General features: G+C 43.3%; 1 protein-coding gene across 2 annotated transcripts in view; it reads left to right on the top strand.

Annotated features, from left to right (window-relative positions):
- samd12 (sterile alpha motif domain containing 12) overlaps positions 1 to 18766 on the top strand; it is a 225249-nt gene that overhangs the window by 96826 nt on the left and 109657 nt on the right. For both annotated transcript variants that reach the window (XM_084081257.1, XM_084081256.1), the window contains exon 4: positions 10272 to 10412. In XM_084081257.1, the coding sequence (XP_083937383.1) occupies positions 10272 to 10412 (141 nt within the window). The remainder of the gene's footprint in view (positions 1 to 10271; positions 10413 to 18766) is intronic.

Consider the following 18766-nt stretch of genomic DNA (forward strand, 5'->3'; position numbering starts at 1 on the left):
AAAAGGAGATTGGTCCGTTCGTCTGCCCTTGGGACTGGCTGTGATTTGCATGATGATGTGTGAGCTATTAACGGGGAGGAGTATGAATGTAGTCAAAGCTTTCAGTGGATATTCTGTCACCAGAAGTGTGGATAAACGTGTACAATCAATCTACGGTGAATAAACGACAAATATATACCATCTTACGCAAAACGTTTACAGCGGTTTGCCTTTCGCAGACTCTCATATTCGTATTACACTTCACTTCATTTTTTTGCATATCTTATCTTCTATCTCTCTCTCTTCCTCATCCTCTTCCTCTGCTTGTGTCCATCATGCTACACTGCTTCCTCTATTAATTATGGCTTTTTAAAATTGGTGGGATTTTTTTTTTTGGAGCCAGTGACTCAGAACTGCAGTGGGGCGGGGGAGGGGGAGAACGATGGAGGAGGAGCGAGTCATTGAGAGACAGGAAGTGAGAGTTACGAGAGGAAGCATTATGCTTAATTTATACTTGGTGTCAGGGCCGGATGTCGCCGGTTTTTCGGGGGGCGCGATACGACACGCAACCAAAGTATAAATCTTGTTGTTTTTTCCGGTGTATAGGCCATGAAGAGATGCCTTCAAATTCCTTGGGACCGTCATTTATTCTCTTCCTAAATGGGGTTTCGATGTAAGCCATAATTGTAAAGACGGCCCGACGATTGTTCTTTCTGTGACAACCCAAGACGTTTAAAGTGTCATATAAGGCAGGAATGAGTGACTTTAGCCCATTAAGACCTGGAACGCATCTGTGTCATTTTAAGATTTCTTTGGCTATTCAAAAATAGCAGATCTACAAGCTCATAGCGCGGCACCGAGTGCCGCGCTATGAGCTTGTAGATCTGCTATTTTTGAAAAATGATGATTTTTCTTTTTTTAGAAAACATTTTTAAGAATCGCCTCGGGTCTTAATGGGTTAACAGAGCTATTAAAGAGAGTGTTCTCACCATTCTCTATCACAGTTTGGTATGGAAACTGCTCAGCAAATGACAGGAAGGAGCTAAATAAGGTAGTAAAGACGGCATCAAAAATCATTGGTCAGGATCTGCCAAGCATCGGTGATATTTATAACACCTGCGTTCTAAGGACGGGTCTGAAAACAATCAAGGAAATGCACTTTTTCTCCCACTTCCTTCAGGAAAAAGGTTCCAAAGTATTAAAGTAATACAATGTAGGTCCACAAATAACGATTTTTAGCAGCCTCTGCTGGTCATTACCGTCACTGCAGGCCGTTCGTTTATTCCTGCATTATCCAGAATTCCATTTGTTTTCACCGGAAGACGGAAGCGTTTAAAAAAAGCGTTCTTTTAATTGTTTTATGACATCTGTGGATCGTTTCTCTTAGCCAGTGGAGCTTTAGTTACCGTGAGTTGTGTTTTCTTTTGCTGTTGTTTTTCGGTCTTCAAATCCTACAATCTCTTAAAAACAGCGTGAGATTCCTTTTTGTTATTAGCGCGGTAGGTCCTGGCCAAACAGGAAAACGGTGCGTTTCCGTTTTCCGGCGGGATGACGTCATTTTCGCGGGAATGACTAACCTAGCCACCGTTTCAATAGAAAATATAATAGAAAAGGCTTTCGGGGGTGAATTTCATGGAGTGGGTGTTGTGAAACATTTGCCACTCACAAAAGATATACAATTTAACTTCCGTTTTGTTGAAAAGGTTACCTAGTATTACTTTAAGAGCAAAACGACTAATTTCTGTAACGGCACACAGTATATCCTAAGGGAGAGAGGGCCCTTAACCTCTCATCATCAGTTCAGAACATTAACTGAACTTGTGTCTCCTGGTGGGGTTTTCTTCTTAATGCACCAGTGTTTTATTTATTTTTGCTGGAGAATTTTCTATATTTTCAAACTGTTATGCATTCTTGTATTGTTGTGTCCCCCGAGCTCACACACTAAATCAAATTCTAACCAATGTCTCATTGAAGTGGTAATAATGTATTGAATTTCTAATCTTCATTCACATCACGAGATGAGACGTCCTGAAAGATTTGGTCCCAAAGTTCCAGAGTTTTGATTAGTCCTAGTGAAGTCCGTAGCCTCCACTGTAAAATCCTCAATGTTAGTTTACACTCTTGAGTGTGTCAAATTGGAACCAAAATGAAGGAATCCGTTATTTTGGTTCCATTTGTTCATTCTCAGATTTTAATTGATTCTCCAGGTCCACTAAATGAGTTAAAGGGTCTACACCATGAATTTAAAAAATAATAATAATATTTAATATCATATTGTTTATGTCCCTCAGACGTTTTTCAAAAGGTTTGAGCCTAAATCAAGCCTCAGATATACTCATTCCAACTAACTTCTCTCTGGCTTATAAAGCACTTTCACCTGCAATACCACATTGTCCTGTTTGGCACGGGGCGCTATTGAGCCAGTTTGTATGCATGTTATCTCCTGGTTCTTTGTGGAAAAAGTCAAAAAATAAAATATGAAAAAGATTTTTTTTTTTTTTTTTTTTTTTAAAGATTGTTATTATTTATTTTTTTTGGTTGGAACTGAAAAACGGGAGGAATTGTTCCCTGACGTGACGCAGGCAGGGGGAACAAATCTGACGGACTGTTTTCGGACCAATTTTTTTTTTCCTACAATTGCTGCCATCTGTATTGTTTAATAATGTTCCTTTTGACAGTTATTATTATCGTCTATATAGTCCAATACTGTACAGATAGTGACCCCCTCCAGTGTCGCGTTGTGAGCTCGTAGATCGGCTATTTTCGAATAAAATCTTGCGGGGGAAATTATAATAAGCAGATCTGGCAACCCTGGTTCCACCCCACTGGTATCTCGCTCTGCCTAACCAACCAGAAGGACTGGCATGTTTGGCGCCACCTGCCAAGAGCTGGCAGCTTGTTCAGAAGTCGTCAGCATGCCTCCCTCCGTCTTCCCATAACACTGCCCACACCTACACACAGTCATACCTTCCATTAGCTTTTTCTGAAGATCTCGTCAGTGATTTATCTATCCGTGTCTCTGTGGGCTGAAATGCTTAGAAATGGCGTTGGCCAAGAATGACACAGTGAATGAAATGCACAGTAGAGGGGGGGGGGGGGAAAGGGGGTTTAACCACTTATATACTTAGTTGACTGAGTCCCCCAGGGGTCTATAATAGGCCCCCTCCTGTTTTCACTCGACGCTATATATATATATATATATATATATACGGCAAAAACTGCCGATCCGCTATTTTCACTGAATGTTCGTCCCCCAGAACACGGAGGCTAGGGTTCATGTGGTTGAGGGACTTAATTGCTGCTCTAATTTGCACAAATGTGATCATGTTTTGGATTAATGAGACCAAATGTTCTCTTGGAGTGGCACTAAACAAAGATCAATAGAGACGCCTCGAACCACCTGTTTGTGTGCTGCTTGGAACAGCGGGTCACTTCCTTGGTGTGTGTGTGTGTGTGTGTGTGTGTGCTCTGTTATTAACCCATTAAGACCTGAGGTTCCGATTCTACAAAATGTCTTCTAAATTCTAAATTCTAAATAAACTGTTTGTTTTTTTAAATGTATGTTGCTATATCAGTGGTTCTCAAACTTTTTCATGTCAAGGACCCCCAAAATTATATGTATTTGGCCGCGGACCCCCATCTCAAAATATTTCGTTCCAGGGACCCCCCAGAAGCAAAGATTTGCTTTGTTACAAATGTTCGCTTTAAAAAATATATATATTCAAAGATTTGCACACATTTTCTGGATTTTTCAAAAAAATAGCAGATCTACAAGCTCATAGCGCGGCACTCGGTGCCGCGCTATGAGCTTGTAGATCTGCTATTTTTGAATAGCCCAAAGTGTAAAATAATGCTTTTTAAGCTCAAATCCCAAAAATGACACTGATGCGTTCCAGGTCTCGATGGGTTAAAGATGGTTATTATCGAAGCGTGGAGAATGCGAGCCTCTTGTTGCCATGCCGATCTATCTTTGGTTACGTGATGAGGTGCCAAGTGATGGTTGGTCAATATTTATAGACCCATAACAGCATGCTTTGTGTGCACAGTGGTTTTATCTGCCAGGACTGTATCTCGTCTCTTCCAATGCTCGTCGGTTTTTCCCCCTTTTCTTTTCACTCCCCTATTTCCCTTCCGACTCTTTTCTCCTGCCCATTCCTCACTCTATAATCCCTGTGTCTCGCAGTCTGTCCATTTAATATTCCTTTTCTACTTCCTCACTTCCGGGCCGTTGCGACTCGAGTTGCAGCTCCCCAGTGTTTTTGTAATGGGGAATGATCAAGCCATTTCACGTCGGGGAGCATCTTAACCCATTCAGACCGGGGAACGCATCTGTGCGTCATTTTTGAGTGGTGCCAACCACTCCTACATTTGACTGTGTCCGTGTGTCCGTCCGTCCGTATGTCCGTCCGTATGTTTGAGCACGGCTGATTGGTCAAGCCTCACGTGACACGTGACAATATGTTGTCACGTGACAACATATTGTTGCTGATTGTGTTGCGGATGCAACCAGTTACACTTTCAAAGGCACCACTCTCTTCACACTGGGTGTGATTTTTTTGCTTCCTTTGGCTATTCAAAAATTGAATAATCCTCGGAGCACTGCCAGACCCCTAGTGGTTGAAATCTGAATGGCCGGACTTCGCATGACGTGTGTGCAGAGGAAAAGAGGGACAGACCGACCGACCGACAAAGCCTCCTGTAGGCCGACCCCCTGGGTCTGGCAAATAGCAGATATGCAAAAAAAAAAAAAAAATGTGTGCAAAGCTTTGAATTTATCTTTTTGAAACATTTGTAAAATATGTTGTTCCAGGGACCCCCAGAAGCAAAGATCCGAGTTACAAATGTTCGCTTGAAAATATACATATTCAAAGATTTGCACACATTTTCACAAACCAAAAAAAAAAACACACCCAGTGTGAAGTGAGTGGTGCCTTTGATGAGTTCATGATGTGCATGTGTTGCACTCCCGTTTGTGTTTAATTAGTGTAACTGGTTGCATCTTTGTGTTACAATCAGCTGCAGCTGTTGAGGGCCAGACACAAACACGTTGAGGCCGTCCGCAAACATACGGACACACACACACAAAGTCAGTCCTTGTGAGTGGTTGGCACCGCTCAAAAAAAATAAATAGCAGATCTACAAGTTCATAGCGCGGCACTCGGTGCCACGCTATGAACTTGTAGATCTGCTATTTTTGAATAGCCACAGAAATCTAAAAATGACACACAGATGCGTTCCCGGTGCTAATGGGTTAACTACGTTTGGCGTTTTTTTTACCCTCATCTGGACTTGTGCTGAGTAAAGTGCTTCTTTTGTTAACGGCAGGAAAATTGGCCTAACACAGTCAACTCTAGTGTACTTCTTCTAACACTTAAGGGTACTTAGCTTTCCAAACGGCTCCCCTTTGTACTGCGCTAGCGTGCGCGGCGTAGACTGGGGGGCACTGTCCTCAAAGAGCCTCCACAATAAATCTTCAAAACAAGTCAATAGGCATGAAATTACAATGTGTGTCACTCTGTGTTTGCGCCGTTTCAAAAGAGCACATTGAATAAGAGCGAGTGTACCAATTTACAGATGAAAATTGGATTCTAATCTCATGCCATTAACGGCTTCGCTGGCTTTTTTTTTTCCCCTGACATGAAATGAAGTCACCGACTGAGCCGAGGCAACCAGAGAATGAACTCTCACAGTGAAAGACACCACCGGAGAGAGAACGCCACAACACGAGACATAGGGGAGAGAGAGAGAGAGAGAGCAATGACAAATGTTTCAAGAGAATGACAGAGCGAGGCAGAGAAATCAGTGGTGGCAGTGGTGGAAAAAGTACTCAAATGTTTTACTCAAGTAAAAGTATCACAAGTGAGACGTGCGAACGCGGGAAGCGAACGCAGCTTGAAAATAACAATGAGAAGAATAGAAAGGAATGAGCAATTGTAGAGACGTGGGTGGTAAACTGTCCTCAAACTAAGGCGTTTTCGACTTGCCATCCGGCCTGAAATATGCACAAATGACATGGAATTCTTAGATATTCCAATAGATGAACTTGTGTAGATGCTTGTAGATGTGTTCTTTTTGACTGTAGCTGCTATATTTCTCTCAGAGGAGTGTAATTAGTCACCCAGGGGCAGGCGGATTTCAGCCACACTGTAGTGCAGTCTGAGATCTGTCAGCAGCCAATGAGAGCGTGAGTCACATGGGGGCGCGGCTGCACACAGGCAGTGCACACAATACTGCACACAGACACACACACAACCCGAGCACGGTTTCATAGTAAGCTCTCCTTCCGCTGCGTTCACAAATACTGCAATGTAGACGTACTCTAGCCTGGTAAACCCTTGCTCCGGGAATCTCATTTCCATTTGATTTCAGGAGTGAGTCTGGCCTGATCGCCCATGCTGCAATATTGGCTGTGGGCTGGAGTTGGGCGCGAGTAATACCGTTGACTGACAACCCCTTCAGCCAATGATCGTTTTTCCCCTTCAGCCTATCAGCAGTTCATTTTTACCACCTCCAGACTATGTGACGCAACGGGACTTCTGAGTCAGCCATGCCCAAAATAGGTTGCCTTATTCGGATATATGTGTGTCACTGCCCGCCCCGGCCAGTTCTCTGAATTTTTATTTTTAAGTAGGCTCTGTCATGATTAATTGACCACATATATGAAGTTTAACAACTCAATTCTATCCAAACGATATCTTATAAGTAAATTCCGTGCCTCAAAATAGAAGTTTGAGACCTTTTTGAAGCACAAAAAACAGCGGAGAAAATAGCGGACAGAAAATATGGCTGCCATTCGTGTTTTGTCGGCTGTATTCAGGCTGCATGCACTCGGTGCCATTCGGGCTCACTCGAACTCGCCACCTGATTGGCCAACTGTCGCTGTCAATCACAGAACGATGTGCGACGACGCTGATAGGCTCGTCTGTTTGGCGTACACAGCCAATATTGCAGAATGGGCGTTCATGCCAGACTCACTCCTGAAATCAAATGGAAATGAGATTTCCGGAGGGAGGGTTTACCAGGCTAGACTTACTCTGTTACAAGTAAAAGTCAAATTCAAAATTGACTTGAGTAAAAGTGCAAAAGTATTGGTTTCAAAATATACGTAAAGTACCAAAAGTAAAAGTACTAAAATATTTGAAAATAGCAGATCTACAAGCCCACAACGCGTCGCGATGCGACGCGTTGTGGGCTTGTAGATCTACGGCTTGTAGATAGGCTATTTTCAAATCGCCTATGTATAAAATCGGGCTAAAGTTGTTAATGTATGTTTCATAACATCATAATTTATATCTGCAAAGTAACTAGTAACTAAAGTTTTCAAATAATTGTAGTGGAGTAAAATTACTTAAGTACAGTACTTAAGTAAATGTACTTAGTTACTTTCCAGAGAGCAATGACAAATATTTCAAGAGAATGACAGAGAGAGGCAGAGAAACATCTGGGAGAGAGAGAGAGAGAGAGAGAGAGAGAGAAAGCAAGACAGGTCTACAGTAGCATGTGACCCTATGTTAGCCTATGAAGAGTGATCAGTTCACTGGCTGTCAGCCAATCGGAGGCTCTGCCCTACTGGGGCACTCATTAAGGCCAAAGGAGCAAGGGGATCTGCAGGGGTCCGACCTAACGCATAGTAATTACTATGAAGTATCTTCTTATCTGCTCTCTATCGCACATTCTACAAAGCCACCCGTGACCAGCTTTATTAATTAGACCATTCTCCTCTTTCCTTATCAGCAGCAGAAATCCCGTTTACAGAAAACGATCGGGAGATTAAATTAGGGTTTTCAAACGAGTTGAAAATTAAGAGAGCCACGAGAGGGTTTTTTTGTTTGTTTCAGGGGATATGCAAATGATTTTGTAAAGATGAGAATTGTGTGCTCTGCTCGGAAAAAAAAAAACAGCTTGATATCAGAGCATGGAGTTGGCTGTACTAGCAACAGCCAGATTATGTATAATTCAGTGCAGGACTTGACAGCATCAAGAGATTTGTACGACTGAGGGAATATTGTAGGTTTGGGCCACAATTTTATGGGCATGTAATACAAGATTTATTGGCCGTTTTTTTCTGTCCTTGCATCATGCAGGCGTGTGTGTGCGTGTGTGTGTGTGTGTGTGTGTATGTGTGTGTTTGAGGGTGAGAAGCTGGGGAGCGTTTTGGCCGATGTTGGACCAGCGATTCCTATAGCTTGGTCAGGGTTAGCCTGACTATTAGTCCAGGGGCCAACACTGATATTTTCACAAATTGGTACCACCTAAGGTGACCGTAAAGTTTTTGTATTTTTGTCTTCCTACATGTCTCTAGTTTATATTTTGGTATGATAACCCTTCCAATCTTGTAGCTTAATGGCAGTTATCACTACCTACTGGCTAATGTATCCGGTAGGAGACACAAAGTAGAATCTTTGTGTCTCCTACACCCGGGCATCAAATTATTGCGACAAAAACCAAAATATATCCATGTATTCAAGGCGTCATGGGGTGTGCAATTGATAACTTCTCAGATTTTTGGTGTTTGCAAAAAGACTGCTTTCCATAAGCTTGTAAAAGTTTACCCTCCTTCGGTCCAGGGTGGTCATAGCTGAATGGGTAGAGAGTCCCCCTGGGAAACTTAAAGGAGGAGTTCACCCAAAAAATGATTTATTTTCTATCAATTGCACACCCCATGAAGCCTTGAATACATGGATATATTTTGTTTTTTGTCACAATAATTTGATGCCCGGGTGTAGGAGACACAAAGATTCTACTTTGTGTCTCCTACCGGATACATTAGCCGGTAGGTAGTGATAACTGCCATTAAGCTACAAGATTGGAAGGGTTATCATACCAAAATATAAACTAGAGACATGTAGGAAGACAAAAATACAAAAACTTTACGGTCACCTTAGGTGGTACCAAAATATGGCTTGGCCCCTGGACTATATCAGACTGAAGCCGCGCGGAGCTTCAGTCTGACTTTGGCTCCAGTGTAGGCGATTACAAGGGGGAGGGGATTAGAATTTCCCTAAACCAATCCGAAGCGATCCCCACAGCCCACCTCCGACTCTCATTGGACAATGCATTTTTGTACCGAAGAAATCCTAGGTTTCCGTTTACGACGCCAGACCAAGAGGCGGTGCACTCAGAGAGTGGGCGGGGTCTATGGTATGGAACCAGGCTAGGTCAGTGTTGCCAGATTCTGTGAGAGAAACAAGCAACCAGGTCTAGGAAAACCACCCAAAATAAGCAATTATGGGCCACATGAGCACTTAACATACACATCAGCTATTTGAAAATAGCCGATCTACAAGCTCACAACGCGTCGCGTTGTGAGCTTGTAGATCGGCTATTTTCAAATAAAATATTGCAGGGAAATTATAAAAAAGCAGATCTGGCAACCCTGGTCAGGGTATCTGTTGAGCAGGGTGCGGAGTCAAGACAAATAGAGTCTTCCTCCACAAGCGTTTACGTCCTCCCACTTAAACGGACTGGCAGCGTCATATTTATCGGCGTAAACATTCTTGCCTAATATGCCTACCCGCCCCAACCAGTAGGGGTCAGCAGCGACAAGGGCCTACGGTACAAGTCTGTATAAAAAAATATAAAAAGAAATATGAACTCTGGCTCTCCAAATGGCAAGTCTGTGTCTATTTTTTACCAGGTTGCAGACCTGGTCTGTAGATACACTCCAGCTAGTAGTGACTTTTGGGTGACTTTTTCCCCCGTTGGCTGTTTTTTTTTTTTAGCCAATGAGGGCTCAATGTACTCTCGGAATAGGGCATTGCAGTTCCCGCCCACTTCCTGTTGCCACTGCAAAATACTCAATGCATTTTTCCCATTGACTTTTCCAAAAATATTTATATCAATTAATTTAAGCCTAGAATCAAGCTATCCTGGTGAATCATGACCATAAAACGTTTGATTCTGTGAAAAAAAATGAAAACGGCAGAACAAAGGGTATTTATTAAATATAGTATATCATATCATTAAATATAAAATAAAATAAAATCACAGAAAAAAAGGTTTTATGGTCATGATTCACCAGGATCCTGGATGGCTTGATTCTAGGCTTAAATTAATTGATATAAATATTTTTGGAAAATATGCACAGATATGCGAAAAATGCATTGAGTATCAGCCCCTGTACGTAACTCTATGGTAAGTGGCGCTGTTGCTCAATGTCCTCTCAGAATATGGGATCTAAAAAAAAATGTTGCCATGTTTAGTGAGAGAAATAAGCAACCTGGTTGCTTATTTCCAATCTTGTTCTCTTCTCTCGCTTCTCACTTCCCTCCTCGTTGTGTTCGTCTGTCCAGGGCGAGCGCTGATGAGACTGACGGACAGGAAGCTGGAGCGAATGGGCATCATGCAGGAGGCCCAGAGGCAGTACATCCTGCAACAGGTGCTGCAGCTTCGCGTCCGGGAGGAGGTGCGGACCCTTCAGCTCCTCACACAAGGTACCGGAGGCCTTCGGTCGTAACGTGACCGCAAAAAACAAGCATTAACCCTTTAAGACCTGAGGCCGCTTCTAAGAATCTTCTAAATCCTAACAGTTTTTTGAAAAAAAATCAAAAAAATATTTTTTCACGATTTTTCAAAAATAGCAGATCTACAAGCTCATAGCGCGGCACTCGGTGCCGCGCTATGAGCTTGTAGATCTGCTATTTTTGAATAGCCAAAGGTTAAAATAATGGATTACGGGTTGCACAGTGTATACATGAAAGGGTCCATTTGGTTATCATAACACACAGCTTTGAGTGTTTTATTCATTTTATAGAGCCATTATATATACGTGTCGGCTTTTCTCATTGTGGATTAAACACTGAAATATCAGTATGAGTTGCTAAGCAACTCCTCGTGTGTTATGGCAAATAACACACAGCTCTCTTGTCAATTTTATCGCTCGTTCGTTATTGATTAGAACCAAGGTCGAATAAGAGTACAACGTATAACTGTATAAGCCTGCAGGCCTTACATGCCACCATAACATCTAGTGAAGAACTAATACTCCTTAAAGCTGCAATCCGGAACTTACTTCAATGAATAAAACGTTATTTTATTTTGAGCCCATCTGTTTTGGTTGGAGTAACTAACACATCTGAGACATTTCTCACACCATTGAGAGATGTGTACCCTAGTGTCGGGTAGGACACTTAAAGGGATAGTTCACCCAAAACAAAATGTTTTTTTTTTTCTATCGATTAGTCACCCCATGGAGACTTCAAATTAATGTTTTTTTGTTTTTGTTGCATTTTTCAAGCCAATAATTTGATAGGAGGAGTAGGAGACACAAAGGAGACTCTTTGTGTCTCCTACCGGAACCACTGCCGGTCATCAGATTATTGTCTTAAAAAATATATCCATGAATTCAAGTCTCCAGTCTCCATGAGGTGACCAATCGATAGAGAAAAATGCATTTTGGGGGTGAACTATCCCTTTTAAGGGCCATTCACATTGAGCACTATTAACTATAACTATAAAGAATATTGTTGTAAAAGTCATTCTAAGTCAAGTGGATGGCAGAGTTCACACCAACTATACTACACAAATACAATAGTGAACAATATAGTTACCGTTATCGTTATAGTGCTCAGTGTGAATGGCGCTTTACTGGTTGACACGTAATACTGCCTGAAGCTCACGTGCAATATCTCCCCATACCAAGCAGGGATGCCTTTCTTGTCAAGAGCGGTATAGACATTTTGGTCTCCCACACGCGCGGGGAAGATCTCGAGGTTACGAATGTAACCCCGGTTTCTTTAGTTTCGGAGTTAGCTCCTCGGTTTCAGTCCTGTGCGTAGGACACGACACTCTACGGGTTTGCAGCTTTAAAACGCGTCACGTGTTATGAGGTCTAGACCGTGGTGCTCCTCTTACCTGACAGCGCTTTTCACTCCAGGGTATTGCCAGCTTACATTATGATGGTTTGAGTTCACATGCCAGCTGCTGGCCTCGAAATAATTGCTTTGTTTTTGCCTGCGTCACTGTTGGTACCTGTACTGTATGTTCACCGGTCTTTACTCATCAGGTTACCGTTTGTACCGTTTGATTTTATTTAACCCATTAAGACCGGGGATGCATCCTGTGTGTCGTTTTAAGATTGATTTGGGCTATTCAAAAAATAGCAGATCTACAAGCTCATAGCGCGGCACCGAGTGCCGCGCTATGAGCTTGTAGATCTGCTATTTTCTTTTTTAAATCGTGAAAATATGTGCAAATCTTTGAATATATATTTTCTTTATTTTGAGATGGGTGGGTCCGCCGCCAAATACATATCATTTTGGGTGGTCCTTGACATGTAAAAGGTTTTAAGAACCACTGATATTATAGCAACATAAGTCTTTTTTTAAAAACAGTTGGAGATTTAAAAAGGCATTTGTAGAATCCCCCAGAATCAAAGATTTGAATTGCAAATGTTAGCTTTTAAAAAAAAATATATAATATTCAAAGGTTTGCACAGATGTTCGCGATTTTTTCAAAAATAGCAGATCTACAAGCTCATAGCGCGGCACTCGGTGCCGCGCTATGAGCTTGTAGATCTGCTATTTTTGAATAGCCAAAGAAATTTAAAAATGACACCGATTCTTTCCCGGTCGAAATGAGTTAAGGAAGAGAAAACAGTCTTAACATTTTTGCGTTAAAAAAAAAGAAGAAGAAAAGAATACAAGACTGTTATCACAACTCTAGTGCCACGATGAACATTATGGTGTTCTACAGCTGTTTTATACTGCTGTGGCATCGTTGCACATCACTACACAGTAAAATCCTCAGTGTTCGTCGCAAAATGCCTTACGGGTCCTTTTGGTTCCAATGCACCCGACAAGACACATCACACATGCTGCGCCGTAATACTGTACATTATTACCACTATTTAATATCACAGCTCACATTAATATTACATCTCGGCACAACACCAGTGCAACAGTCATCATTCCCCTAATACATTATTACCACTATTTAATATCACACCTCACATTAATATCACATCTCTGCACAACACCAGTGCAACAGGCATCATTCCCCTAAAAGTGTAACATAAACACACAACATCCACGTCACAATAACACACACAACATTTCCCCATGAGAATCGGACGTCCTTCATTCTGTGAAAATTCCACCCAAAAGCATCGATAATTTTGTGAGAGCCTCAACGTTTTCTACAATTCATCCATAACCTGTCTCTCTCTGCACTCACCCTATATAACACCTAATTTCTGCGGTTGCCAGAATTCATAGGGCAACGCAGCCACTGCACGTCTCAAAATAACCAGCCAATCTGCAGCACTCTCTCTCTCCCTCCCGTCCAACCTTTCTCCGCTTTCTTCCCATCTCGCGCCGCCGTCGTTCTCGGCAACACGTCTCGTTTTCATCAGCAGCTCTTCAAATTGCTACATCCGCCCCCCACGGCCACCACCAACTCCTCCGCCATGGCAACACAAAAGACCTCCATTACATTCACTACCATTAACTACCATTAACAAGAGCCTGTCCACAGACACGCACGCACCAGTCCAAATTACCATCACTACCATTAACGAGGTTTTTAAAGTCCTTGCTTAACACATTGACTGCCTAGATCGAGTTAACTCGATATTAGAATCCCATCGCTTGCGTGCCTACATCGAATTAACTCAATATTAGCTATTTTCATTGGTTTCATCTGTGATCGCGCGGGTCTGTTTACTTTTCATGATCACTTTCGTTTTCCGCCTACGACACACTCACCCAAAGCCGGATGTAAAAAAAAAAAATTGTTTCCGGGTCACATCGTTTTTCTCCGGTCATTTTCGTCCAGAATAGAGAAAACCCCTTTTTTGGACACGCTATAAAATACAAAGGGAAAGCTCCCCTTTTATTTTCTTTGGTCCGGGTGACGATCAGGCATCGTCGTCGTGTATCACATCGTATCACAAGCCGATCAGAGATTGTCGAAGACAATCACATCCGGTTCATGTTGTTTTGACTGTTTGAGCCTGGAGGGAGGGGGGGGGGGAGTCAGCGAGTCATCGAGGGTGTCATTTTGCTGCGCTCTGCTGGTCGATCGTCGTATGTGTTCAAAACCATGGCCTGAGAAACTTAAATGTATTTAAATGCAGAAAATAGAGAAAACAAAAAAACACGCAAATCGCTGGCAGCCAAGGGGGTAAATTTGGAATTAACTCTGGCAGTCAATGTGTTAAGACTCACTTTTTCGACTCGGCTTTTAATCACAGCCGAGCTTTCTTTTAACTTGATCACCTCCTGTTTGATTGTTTTTTTTTAACACACACACAACAGACCACATTACCATCGCTACCACTAACAAGAGCAGGGTTGCCAGATCTGCTTATTGTAATTTCCCCGCAAGATTGTCTTTGAAAATAGCCGATCTACAAGCTCACAACGCGTCGCGTTGTGAGCTTGTAGATCGGCTTTTTTCAAATAGCTGATCTATTATGTTAAAAGTGCTCATGTGGCACATAGTCGCTTCTTTTGGGCTGGTTTTCCCTAGACCTGGTTGCTTGTTTCTCTCACAGAATCTGGCAACACTGAACACGAGCTTGTCCACAGTCACGACATACAACATTATCATCACTACCATTACTAAGAGCCTGTCCACAAGTCCTCAGTTTTAACAGGCTTCACCGGAAGAGTCTGTCACTCGTCTTGCCTTGGTTTTTTTGGGTGGTTTTGAGTGCCAATTTAACTCGGAGGGAAAAAAACGTAGCCGTTAAATGAACACTCAGGAGTACAGTTGGAGAGAGAGGAGTTAGTTAGCTGTGTGTGTGCTGACAGTGTGCTAAAGGAGTCTCCTTCCTCTCCTCTTCTTCTTCTCTTCTCCTCTCCTGTCCTGTCCTCCTCCTCGGTGACGTTATGGGAGGTGACAGGGCCACCAGGCCCGGCAGACACAGGGCTCCAGCCTCAGTAGGAAGCTACTGTTATAGTGGAGACGGCCCAGGGCCTCAGGGAGAGTGGGACCGAGGGACAGTGGGGATGGAAAGGCCAATGATAGATGGTGGGAGGAACGGAAGAGAGAGAGAGAGAGAGAGAGAGAGAGAGAGAGAGAGAGAGAGAGAGAGAGAGAGAGAGAGAGAGAGAGAGAGAGAGAGAGAGAGAGAGAGAGAGAGAGAGAGAGAGAGAGAGAGAGAGAGAGAGAGAGAGAGAGAGAGAGAGAGAGAGAGAGAGAGAGAGAGAGAGAGAGAGAGAGAGAGAGAGAGAGAATAATCCAAGCGAGACAGGGCAAGAGCATAGTGTGTGTGTGTAATAGAATGTGAGGGACCAGGATGCAGTTGGCGGCTATTACAGGGTTCTCCTGTTTTGTGGGAAAATAAACAAACAAGAAATGACCAAAGTCATAATAAAGCCGCATGCGGCAGGCTTTTTTTGCCCCAATCTTTTCATAGACCTGATTACTTGTTTTTTGGATTGCTTGTTTCTCTCGCCAAACCTGGCAACATTTAGCGTCACAGAATCTGCGACGCTAAACGCTCTAATGTTTTTTATATAAGTGGTGGCAACATTTTGTGACACCACACGGGTCTTCCCAACAATAGCTAAGATTGAAGTCAGTGTGAACATGGCCAAATAATAACTTATAGCCAAACTAGGTCTAATGAAGCACGCTAGCATTTAGGCTAACCCTCCTGCCTGAGGCTCTTTCCCTTTCTCTCTCTCTGCTGCAAAGAAGGAGAGGCGTGTGCTGCAAAGGGCCGTCTCCCCATTGGCTTAAACGGGGGGAAGTGTGAAGGACAGCAAATGACAAATAGGTGTCAAAGGAGGAGAGGCGGGTGCTGCAAAGTGCCGTCTCCCCATTGGCGGGAAGTGTGAAGGACAGCCAATGACACTTAGGTGTCACTTGGGTGTCGGACTAGGACTAGTGCTGTCTGTAGAGCCGCCAGCTTTCAGCATGCGGCTAAAAAGGGCAGAAGAAATGTTGAGAATTATTAGGGACAGAGGGAGAACAAAGATGGAGGATTCTCAGTCTTCTAAGAGCCGTCGCTTGTGGGAAATGCTGGTGGGGGTGAATGAGAAATAAAGGGGGGGAAAGAGGAGAGACATTTTTATTGCTATGGGGAAATTCTCCCGTAACAAGTCGGAAAGCTGAGTGAGAAAGAGGGAGTGAGAAAGATAGAGGATGAGACCGAGAGAGAGAGAGAGAGAGAGAGAGAGAGAGAGGCGGTGGTGTGATGGGAGGAGAGATGGAAAGAGAGAAGATAGAGCTATACAGTAGGTGGAAGTGTGCGTGTGCGTGTGCGTGTGCGTGTGCGTGTGCGTGTGTGTGTGTGTGTGCGCACACGAGTAGTATATGAGAAAAGGAAGTCCTCGTTCCTCTCCTAAGTGATGGAGGATCGAAATGAAGGCTGAATGACAGGAGTGACAGACGGACTGGTCCACTGGGGGGGAGGGAGAGGGGTGCTCTGTATACACATATCTATATATATATATATACAGTATGTATAGAGTATACTGTATAGAGCAGGGGGGTGGGGGGGTAAAGAAAGATGGATAAATGATGGAGAAAGAGAGTGACGAGAAGGTGCAGACATGGGCCGAGAAGCAAGAGGGAAAATAGAAGTGCTACACTACTAGAGCAGTCATTTTCAAACGTTTTTTTTAGTTCAATGATCCCCAGTTTGACATGCGTTAGGCCACGGTCCCCCTTTTCTATGCAACTTTGTATCTCTTTGACCCCCAATCAACACTGTAAGAATAAGGGTCTACACCATGAATTTAAAAAATAATAATAATATTTAATATCATATTGTTTATGTCCCTCAAACGTTTTTCAAAAGGTTTGAGCCTAAATCAAGCCTCAGATATACTCATTCCAACTAACTTCTCTCTGGCTTATAAAGCTCTTTCACCTGCAATACCACATTGTCCTGTTTGGCACGGGGCGCTATTGAGCCAGTTTGTATGCATGTTATCTCCTAGCCTGGCGTAGCTAGACTATATCACTGCGTGGATATGAGTCTGGTGCTTCCATGAGGACGTTTTGTTTCCCAAGGGGCGGGATCAAAACAATGTCCCTCGACGCAATTGGTTAGACCTACAACCAACTGCCAATTACAGTCGCCCATATTCGAATACTGGGCCCTGATTGGTGCCCCACGTCTTCTGGAACACTCGCAGATTCGTCTGGTCCCAGGCTAGTTATCTCCTGGTTCTGTGTGGAATTTGCAGAAAACCCCAGATTTGCTGGGGGCGGGTTCCAGGGGGTCCCCAGCAAAATGTGTTAATATAGCGTCGCAATAATTTTTACCTGTTATACTTTGGCTATTAAAAAATAGCAGATCTACAAGCTCATAGCGCGGCACCGAGTGCCGCACTATGAGCTTGTATATCTGCTATTTTTGAAAAATCGTGAAAAAAAAATCGAATTTTTAAGCGAACATTTGTAACTCAAATCTTTGCTTCTGGGGGTCCCTGGCCCAGCATATTTTCAGGTGGGGGTCCGGGGCCACATACATATCAATTTGGGGGTCCGTGGCACGAAAAGGTTTGAGAACCACTGTTATAGACAGAGAGAGAGTCATGGCAGAAGAGCGGGGGGAGAGAGGTAGACTTTAGACAGAGCGAGAGAGAGAGAGAGAGAGAGAGATGGGAAAAAGCGAGGGAGGCAGGGAGCGATGTGTCGTAATTACTCCAGTGTACCCAGACAGAATTAGCCAGACGGACAGAGATTAACCTTTAAGGGTTGCTGGTCCACAGGAGGAAAATAATTAGATTTCCCCTGTCTGTCTCTCTCTCCCTCTCTGCGTGCCAGGGTCTGACGGCTGGGAGCATGAAGGCTCATCCTTTATCACTTACAGTCAACAGAGACAGGGAGTTAGGCACTCTCAAATGGAGAGCGATAGCCCAGACATTGTCTGGAGCGACGAGGACATCTGGCTCAAGTCAAGCAGATTCGCTGACACTCGCCAAGCGCTCTGGACGTGACGCGTGGCACGCCGCCAAGATATGGTGGAATGGGCGACGCGTGCTGCCTCTGAAATTGCACGCTGTACTGTATCATACGCGGATAGTAGCCTACTTTTTTTCTTTTTTTTGGAGTGGTGCCAGCCACTCCTACACTTGACCGTGTGTGTGGGTCTGTCCGTCCGTCCGTCCGTTTGAGCACGGCCTCAACAGCTGCTGCTGATTGCAACACAAGGATGCAACCAGTTACACTAATTCAAAGGCACCACTCTCTTCACACTGGGTGTGATTTTAGCGGTGCCAGCCCCTCTACATTTGTCTGTGTGTCCGTCCGTCCGTCCGTCCGTATGTTATAGCCCAAGTATAAAATAGTGTTTTAAGTGGTTAATGTATGTTTTGTATTAATACTCTAAATTCTAACCATACATACTAAAGATGTCAAAATAATTGTAGTGGAGTAAAAAGTACACGTCTCTTACATGTAGAGAGTACATGCCTCTAAAATGTAGTGATACTTCTAATAAAGTATCAAAAAGTGAAAACACTCAAATAAAGTGAAACTACCTCAAATTTGTAAGTATACAGTAGGCTACTTGAGTACATGTACTTACTTACCACATGGTAGATCTTGCCCTCTCTCGTTCTCTCTCTCTCTCTCTCTCTCTCTCTCTCTCTCTGTCTCTCTCTCTCGTTGTCTTTTTCTGTCTCTCTGACATGTTACCTCCACATTCTCAGCAATCTAGAATGACCACGTATTTCCTTTCTCTCCTTTAAATGGTAAATGGTGCATTTAGCTTCTTTATCCAAGGCGCTTTACAGTGATCGTGCATTACATTCACCCATTCACACACACATTAATCATACACCGATGGCAGAGGAAACCATGTTTCGGGTCGAAAAATGTGCGGTTT

Source organism: Gymnoscopelus microlampas (genome assembly GCF_963454915.1).
Source record: "Gymnoscopelus microlampas genome assembly, chromosome: 15".
In the NCBI taxonomy this organism is placed as follows: domain Eukaryota; kingdom Metazoa; phylum Chordata; class Actinopteri; order Myctophiformes; family Myctophidae; genus Gymnoscopelus; species Gymnoscopelus microlampas.